The 8,874-nt window shown below is 31.9% G+C and overlaps 1 protein-coding gene and 1 long non-coding RNA gene across 4 annotated transcripts; both read left to right on the top strand.

Moving 5' to 3' along the window:
- The first annotated feature begins 464 nt into the window (after positions 1 to 464).
- Positions 465 to 1,680, top strand: LOC148167359 (uncharacterized). Of its 3 annotated transcripts, none has more exons than XR_015770858.1 (3): positions 465 to 589; positions 636 to 691; positions 1,222 to 1,680. It is a non-coding gene; the product is annotated as an uncharacterized LOC148167359 (long non-coding RNA). The 3 variants fall into 3 exon arrangements; XR_015770856.1 differs by having other exon boundaries at positions 1,407 to 1,680; XR_015770857.1 differs by having other exon boundaries at positions 465 to 585; positions 1,407 to 1,680.
- Positions 1,681 to 2,788: 1,108 nt separating this feature from the next.
- Positions 2,789 to 8,395, top strand: LOC148167360 (proclotting enzyme-like). The gene is made up of 6 exons (XM_088047020.1): positions 2,789 to 2,875; positions 3,700 to 4,162; positions 7,233 to 7,483; positions 7,529 to 7,721; positions 7,767 to 8,184; positions 8,237 to 8,395. Exons 1-6 carry the CDS (start codon positions 2,821 to 2,823, stop codon positions 8,393 to 8,395), a joined length of 1,539 nt encoding a protein of 512 aa, XP_087903146.1. The 5' UTR covers positions 2,789 to 2,820.
- Positions 8,396 to 8,874: the final 479 nt, after the last annotated feature.

Below are 8,874 nucleotides of genomic sequence, written 5' to 3' on the forward strand. Positions count from 1 at the left end.
TTTCTTGAGACCTCCTACTACCATTTTATTAATTGGCCGGCGTTGTTTTTATCAAAGTAGTTTTATGGCAAAAAATGCATAAAATGACTAATTCGAACGCATATTTCTTGTGTAGGCGTAACTTTTCAACTAAATGTAGATCGGCTAAATTTGTAAAGCAGTTAAATTATGCTTAAAAAGAATGAATTTTTTGGCTTTTACTGCGTTTATTATTTGGCATTTGGCACTAGATGCGCCATATCTTGCCCCGATAATTTGGATTGAACATCTAAAATCTACGGATACAATTAAATACTCCCTAACATGAATATATTAATATTTTATTTGATTGTTGAAGACTGACTACTATTCAAAATAATCTTATGTTGTTAAAATAAGTTTTTAACGACCAATTTTTTTCCATTTAAAAGATTATTTACTTAGGCAACCAACAATACCGCTGCTACTAACTTCTGCCTAATTCCTAATTCAAAGCTATCTTCATGACAAATAAAAATTATGGTTTCTTAAAAAAGCGACATTTTCAAACATTTCAATCTTTGAGAAAACCTTTATTCTGTGCCGTTACAGTTTTATCTAATTGAAGTCTGTGAGTAATAACGTTTTTATGACGATTTTCTTACTTTGTGTTTTAGGTTATGTTCACCTCTTTTGGGCGAGAGCGCTGCCATCAATTGATCAGATATTTGAGGTAAAACAAATCCCACTTTTCCATAAGGAAGTGCACTTTACAATTGTTTTTTTGTTCATTTTGCAAATAAATGCATGACCATGTTTATAAATTTTATGTTTAAATTAATTAAAGTCGCAATCTGAAATAAGATCAATAATTCAGTTATTTGGGGATGTACGGAAAAATAAAATATGTTTTGTATTTTGCTTGAAATTGTGCGTAAAATGACTATAAATAATTTAAGTTTTTGATGCAAACAAACGAGATATTGACCAAAGTACATTTGCACTGTCGATTTTTTTTTTCGAAAAAAAAAAAACCTAAAATTTGAATTTGGGCAATTTAAAAACGTGCAACTGATGGCAACCCTCGCGTCCAATAATACATAATTTTTGAGTCTGACAACCGCTGAAGTTTTTTCAGGTGAAATAGGGTCTTGGAAGTACATAGTTTAAAATAAAAAATTGAAGTTGCATGTAATATTTTATTTGTATTGTTGGTTGCATGCATATATGCAAATTTAACATTTCTTTTATATATAATTACAGGAAGAAAAATATCAACCACTATTGAGATATGGGGCTAGATGTAAAAGGGCTATGAAAACAAAATTAATTTACTAGAAGTTTCAGCATTTTAAGAACATAAGTTTATACAGTTTTTGTTATTGTTGTACTTGTTTGTACTTTAGTGGATGGAATTAAAAATAGTCTGATTGTTATAATTGTTTCAGGCCAAAGGAAATAGTGGAAGAATCATCATCTCTGAAGCACATAATGTCTTTTACAAAGCTTTTCTTTAAATTTTAACTTTTGGCATCTAGGAATGGAAACGGAAAGTTCATCTTGTAGTTACAATATATCTTTTCAATACTAATTTTTGCTTTTTATTACTTTAAGTTTGGAAAATAAGTGTGTAAAATTCTTAAAAGTAGTGACAAATGGTTAGGATAACTTGTATATTTGAAATTTAATTTAATAGATTGCAAAAATTAATAGCAAGAAGGGAAATTTGTTTTGTATGCACTTTTGTTATAATTTTTGTATAAATAATAAAAAGTTTTAAGCAAAGCAGTTATTTTATTTGACTTTCTTTAAGAGTATAAGATCTATAAAAGTTAGAAAATTGTCATCAATTCTCAAATGTAAGGAAAATGCTCAAATCTAGAAGACCAAAAGTTTGTTAGATATTAAACTTTAAGTTGAGCTTATCAACCAATTTTTAGAGTTTCTGTAATAACAAATTAGGTTTGAAGTTTTATTATAGTCTAAAGAGTCTAGAAACTTATCGACTGAAACAAAAAAATCTAAGAAATTTGAGGCAAAGCTCAGAAATCCAAAAAGTTTTTCGAATTTTCTACATTTTGTCAGGGGTTTATTATTTATGTTGACAGCTCAAACTATCAAAAAGATGTTTTAGATTGACAGGCAAAGCTACCAGCAGATTTTAATTTCTATGGTTTCAAAAACAATTTTAGAAGTTGGTTGTAACATTAAGTGTGTATTGTTGGTTGCATAACCACTGGGCTTTAAAAAAATAATTTTGATTTTTGTATATGGGTATTGTTTTCTCTCAAATTAGCAATAACATTTTGGAACGAACTTAAAACAGTCTGAAAGAAAGCGTACAGCTGTTATTGAAAAGTAATAATTTTTACTTTTTTTACTTTTCATCTCATTTTATTTCATATAGAATAACTAAAATTACTTTTGTCTATGTTTTCTTCGACTAGGATCTTATAGTTTCTATTGCGTGAAAAACAACTGCGGTTAAACTCTACTTATTAAACAATCCAATTCTTTTTACACTTGTAACAGTTCCACCGAATTTCTATCTTTCAAGTCAACACAGATATGAAGTTGGAAAGCTGGAAGTAAATCATTAACACTAATTATCAGTCAAGGAATTTATTGCGATTCCCCAATATCAAAACGATTACCTACTAAAATTCTTATAACCTCAGTCAACGTCTGATGAGCATATTGTCTGATAAACAAGTCAGGAATAAGTGAAATTCTTTTTAACGAAAGTAAAAAGCAGATGCAAGTGGGAGAAATTGAAATAAAGAAGGGAGGATTACCGTCACTTTCTTTGGCTAGTCTTCAGTAAATTTGGGTCAAACATTGACTTTCAGTTAAGCGTGGTGCATGGTGCTAGTGATAGTGATGCACTTCAGAATGCATTTACGGATTACACTGATTGGTAAGTGTGTCTTTACTTCTGAGAGAAATTTATTTTATTCTTGTTATTTTTATTAGTTTATTCACAGCCCACGATGCACTCCCACGTTTGTTTTAAGTGTGTCATTATTTAAAAATATAGGGCCAAGAACAGAGAAAATAACGAGTCAAGGAAAATATATAATAATATACAGTTATAAAAGAATTAACATGTCTTGGGAAAGATAGGAGCGACTTGTTATCACGTATGAGGAATATCTAATTATTAATATAATCATGGACTTTCTCATTTTATTTTGCGTTCGCTTGGCTTTTTCCTCTGCGGTACATATTTATGCATATTACTTCCAGATAAAATTTTCATTACAAATACGTGATTACTATCATTACAGCTATAGATTGAATACAGTATTCAATATCAAGGTTCATGATCACGGCAATGAATGGAGTCTACTTTTTTCTATAGAAGCCATTGTTCTGATTAATTGCAAATTCCTGTTAACTAAATTGGTTCACACCAATGAAAGTCGCGGACATGGCAAAAGCTTCAATTAGAGAAACAAATTGTGAAGATAAACGTGAATTGCGTAACTAAATTCTACTAATATACAGTACCGGCGATATTACAGTGTCAAGGTGGCTTGAAGCAATGTTGATGTTTTCACTTTCACCAAACTCTCTGCTTATAAACGCATCCGCTTTGACGTAATCGGAGTTCCCTACCTGGCGCAACAAAGAACACCTCAAAACACAAGAAAACTTTTATCTACACTTTGTAATTACTAAACGAGTTAAACCCCAATCTATTGTTTGTTACTTTCTTCTAATAAATTTATTTTATTGCAGGGAAGATCTTGCTCGTCTTCTCCGTATTTTCTATTTCTTTCACGTACAGTCAGAGAAACTATGCTCCATGGTATGACGAAAACTACACTAACCGACAGTGGGTACGAATACCCCAAAGGAGAAATGTCGAAGAAACTAAATTTGTCGTGAGAACTGAAAATGTAGAAAGTAACAGGCATTTCGGTCCTGATACTATATCTAGAATTACTGAAACGTTGGGGGCTATAAACACAGTTGGAAGGTATTTGGTAAATATGACAAGAGGCGACACCGATAGTGGTAAATTATCGGAGGAAGTACCAACTGCCCTTTATACTATCAGTAAGAATGTTTTGGGAAGGAATGTGACTGATTCCATTGCGCCTTTGGTCAGGGAAGCTCTGCCAGTTATCACTAACAAAAACGACGAAGAACAAGAGGACGAGGACCCTAGAAGTTGCACAACACCAGAGGGACTAAAAGGGTACGTTTCGTTTGTCAATTTCAATGAGTGATTATTGATTATGATTCATTTCGCTTATTCACTCTTGAGTCAAGGATGGAAATTTACGCGTCCATGACGCAAATTTGCTGAAATTGGGAGAAAGCTACAATGAATTCCCAACTTTTACTTGTTCCTCGTTCTGAATCAAATTATTGGAACTCGGAAATTTCTTAGAATTAGCACCAAAGACTCTAGAACACTTGATAATAAACATCCTTTGGTGGGACTTTCCGAGAATTTTTCGGAAGCAATAGACTTTAAAATTATGTTAATAATTATGAAATTATTATTTTTATTCTATGTACGTGTTAATATAGTTATGGACGGATAATCGGTCACGAAAGTTGCCAGCTTATGTCGGATAAGTCAAATATTCCGATTATAGATATCATCTAAACAATTATGTAATATTAAATTGAAACACCAATATACTGGGTGTTATGTAAGAAGTCACAACATATACAACTTTATAACTTTAACAACAAAAGCGAAAAAGAGAAAATTTTTACTTGGACCTTTTTCGTAAGCAATCTGAGTCTCCAGGTAAGAGTTAGTGCTGTACTTGCATAACACTTTGTATAAATGTAAATATATGTATTCTAATGCAAAATATTTAAAAAAGTAACCAAAATGCGAGTACATATTATAATGTACATATCGTCAAGGTATTTTTCAGAGTCGTAACAAGTATTGATGAGAAAAAGTAATATTAACACCAAGGAATATAGTGAGAAAATTAAAATCATAATTTATAAATTCTTTAGAAACGAATGTCATCAAACTTCCAATCGTGATTGCTAAAATAGTCACTTATATGAATCTACGGCCGTGTAAAAAGACATATTGTATATTTATAAATTAAGATAGGTATGTAAAAAAACATTAAATAAAACGTCACAAATATAACTACTACAAGTTAGGTTTTCAACAACAAAACTTCAGTATTTTTCTTCATATTGGATTTCACTGCTTTTTGGCGAATACGTCTTAGAACAAGTGTGTCTTCCAAAGGTAGTTTATTCGGTAACTTATACACTTATAACAATAACATGATTTATTTTAATATTAATCGAACATCAACATGTTCGATTATGCAAGGTGTACGTGTATGTTTTAGCATTAACAGTGGCTATGAAATATCAAAGAAATTTGCCGTACATTACCAATGTGAGTTTACATTTTTTAACTGACATTTGTTGTTAACCTCATTCATGAAGTAAATTAAGTTTTGAAAAAAAAAACTGCAGTAAACCTTCAACATTCGCGGGGGTTCCATTCCAACTTTTAGACGCGAATATGAGTTAAGTTTAAAGAAAAACACCATGTAAACTAGAAAATTAAATTGTATTAGAAAAAATCATAATAATTGGTTATTTAACGTTTATAATAATAATATGAAAACCTACACCCTCTGTCTAAAATTTTAATTTTTTCCCTAAAGGAAAGGATTTTTTTTCCTTTAAAGAAACTTTAGACCTGTTAAGTCGACGAAAAATACTAAAGAAAGAACAGAAAAAAGAAACGCACTTTAGCCAACAATTCATAGAATTGTACCGAAAACACATGAAAATTGTATGACATGGCAGTAAAAATAAAATTTTAATGAATACAAATGTTTTATTTAATTTTTATGGTGTCGAGGAAGTAAAGTTTGGATTCTTTGTTAGTTCTTAGTAGCATTTATGTTCCTGGATTTTATTGACCGTTTCAAGGAGGTCGCGAATGTTGAATTCGCAAATGTCGAATCCGAATCGAATGTGGGTTTACTGTATGAAACCTGAAAATCATAAACTTGGACACAAAACCGTAACTGAAACGTCGTTGACGTAAGTGACATTATAAATAATTTTGAAGATAGTTATATTCACTATAAAAACAAAGCGGCAAATTTCCAGAGCCACCCTTGATGATAGAAACATTTATAAACATCTTGTAGAAGCAACTTTACAAAATAGATTACAAGCATTGTTCGATTATCTAAGGTGCGAAGTAGACGTAGATTACTGTAATATTTTCAGGAAAGGAAGAAACTGAATGGGTTTAATTACACGAAAACAAATAAAAAAAAGGTATTGCTTTTAGTAAATTATTTTTAAATTTTTGCGATCATTTTAATTCGAAAGGGCACCAATTAAAGTAATGCAAGATTAAATGCATGGATAAACTTTGTATCAATCGTTAATTCCACTTTTGTCCTAACAAAAATAAGTCAAGTTGGTAATGAAGGTTATAAAAATTGTGAACTTCTCGTTATTTCATTGCGGCATTAAGCAGCTTGCAGTTTTTGTTTGAAATAAAAATTTATAAACTTGCTGGATTAAAAATAGTGTCTAAAAAAACTACCACAAACTGCCTAATACTTCGTAAGCGTGTCAAAAATAGCAACCTTCCGAATTTCATTGCTGTATTGTTTAAAATGCGAAAATTATATGTTTAGCACTAAAAAACATTGACTGTTGTATAATTTTATTATTTGACAAGGCTAATAAGTGAGTACGAGAAAATTACAGGTTTTAATGTAAAACATTGCAATTTTTGCTACTCTTTAAAATGCTATTATTTAAAATCTTGTGTTTTTTATGTACACTAACAAAAATTAAACTATTGAACTACTAATATGACATATGTAACTACCAATACTAGGCACTTAAAAATTATTAACCTATAAGAGGTAAGTAATATCTAGAATTTAAAAGTGTTTTGTAGATTGCGGAAGCATTTAAAAATAAAAGAAAAGAAGCAAATTACTGCATAAGTAGTTTAAGACTATAAGCATGCTTCAAAGTCAAATGTTTTCTTTTGTTTTATTAATGTGTTTGTCAAGCCTACAATAATTACCATTATGCCTTTATTGAAAGCCTGATTTACACAGCTTTATTTTTGAAAAATTAGGTATCATTTAATTTTGATCGTTGGTGTATTTTTGTTAGCGAGCATAACAAAAATTGTAGTTTTTTTTATTACACCTAACACGGCAATTATTAAAAATGCGTTAATTTAATAGAGTCGAACTAATTTGTTATGATTTATTGTAAACATTAATTTATAGCCACTGCAACGATCTAAGCGACTGCCCCCAGCTCCTCCTAAACCTGGGCAACCTCCGCCAGTCTCTCTGCTTCAAAACCCTCTTCGAGCCGGGCGTCTGTTGTCCAAAAGTAGCCGACACTTCGAAGCCCACAAAACTGAAACCCATTCGCTTGACCACTGTACCCCCTCAGAAACTTCAGCCTGTCACACAAACAACAACTACAAGTCGTCCACCTCCCCCGATTGAGGGGGTTCTTGTAGATCCTTCTGGTAAGCGTTTCTTCGTCTTGTGCTCATTTTAATTTTGAATTCCAGACTGTGGTCAGCCGGAATCTGCAAAATTCCGTGTGGTTGGTGGTGAAGAAGCTCTTCCAGGTCGATGGCCATGGATGGCAGCAATATTTCTTCATGGTGCTAGAAGAACAGAATTTTGGTGTGGAGGATCGTTGATTTCGGCGAGACATGTTTTAACAGCGGCGCATTGTACGAGAGATTCGCGTCAGAGGCCGTAAGGTTCGACTGTATTGTTATTTTCATAATCCATTTGAATTAGGTTTGCAGCAAGACAATTCTCCGTGAGATTGGGTGATATTGATTTGAAAAGAAACGATGAACCCTCGAGTCCTATTACATTTAAAGTATCAGAAATAAGAGCGCATCCTCAATTTAGTCGTGTTGGCTTTTATAATGATATTGCAGTATTGGTTTTGGATAAACCGGCACGAAAATCGAAATACGTTATTCCACTTTGCTTACCACCGCCTGAATTGAGAAACGAGAAATTTGCAGGAAAAAAAACTACAGTGGTTGGTTGGGGCACCACTTTTTATGGCGGGAAGGAAAGCACCGTGCAAAGACAAGCCGTTTTGCCTATTTGGGCAAACGAAGACTGTAATCAAGCTTATTTTCAACCAATTACAAAGAATTTTATTTGCGCTGGCTACGCCAAAGGAGGCACAGATGCCTGTCAGGTAAAACACAAACTTTCTTGTATATTATGTTGCATAACTTTAATTATTTCAGGGGGACTCCGGAGGTCCATTGATGATTCATTCAGATACTCGTTGGATACAAGTAGGAGTTGTATCCTTCGGGAATAAATGTGGAGAACCTGGATATCCAGGTGTCTATACCAGAGTCACAGAATATTTAGACTGGATTCGGGAAAATACACTAACATAGCTCAAAAATATGTGATATCTATGCTTAGCTTTATTTTTTTTTAATATCAATTAATAAATTATTTTAATTATTTAAATGTGATAACAGCTGTAAACGTTCTATATTTATTAAACATTTATGCTAAGAAACTTTATTTTGTTCTTACCCTAAATTCATCATCATCTTTATTAGATTTAACACTCGAAAATTGTGACCTCCCCTAAACCCTAAATTAGAGGTTTATATAAATAAAAAAAAAACAAATTGATTATTATTTTTGTGATTTACCACCGGTTTTGATATAAAATTGTAGTTCGTCCCATAAAAGTTTTTCAAAAATTTGATTTTTGAGCAAAAATGTTTCTGGTAATAAGCACTGGAAACGTCACTATTAAGTTGTTTTTGTACTGACCAGAAAAAACTTCTATAAGGTTTATGGGCTGTTAGTCTTTGGGTCTTTGTGTGTTGTGAAATTTTGGAATTGCTAAGGGAATTTGCCG

This window comes from Gnatocerus cornutus, chromosome 10, assembly GCF_029298725.1.
Source record: "Gnatocerus cornutus isolate USDA-ARS CGAHR chromosome 10, icGnaCorn1.1, whole genome shotgun sequence".
NCBI classification, from domain to species: domain Eukaryota; kingdom Metazoa; phylum Arthropoda; class Insecta; order Coleoptera; family Tenebrionidae; genus Gnatocerus; species Gnatocerus cornutus.

Bases quoted from the DNA above. Each gene is read 5' to 3' on its own strand.
- LOC148167360 (XM_088047020.1), top strand. From the start codon at position 2,821: ATGGTGCTAGTGATAGTGATGCACTTCAGAATGCATTTACGGATTACA. The intron at 4,163-7,232 runs GTACGTTTCGTT...ATTAATTTATAG, and splicing joins ACACCAGAGGGACTAAAAGG to CCACTGCAACGATCTAAGCG. The intron at 8,185-8,236 runs GTAAAACACAAA...TAATTATTTCAG, and splicing joins GAGGCACAGATGCCTGTCAG to GGGGACTCCGGAGGTCCATT.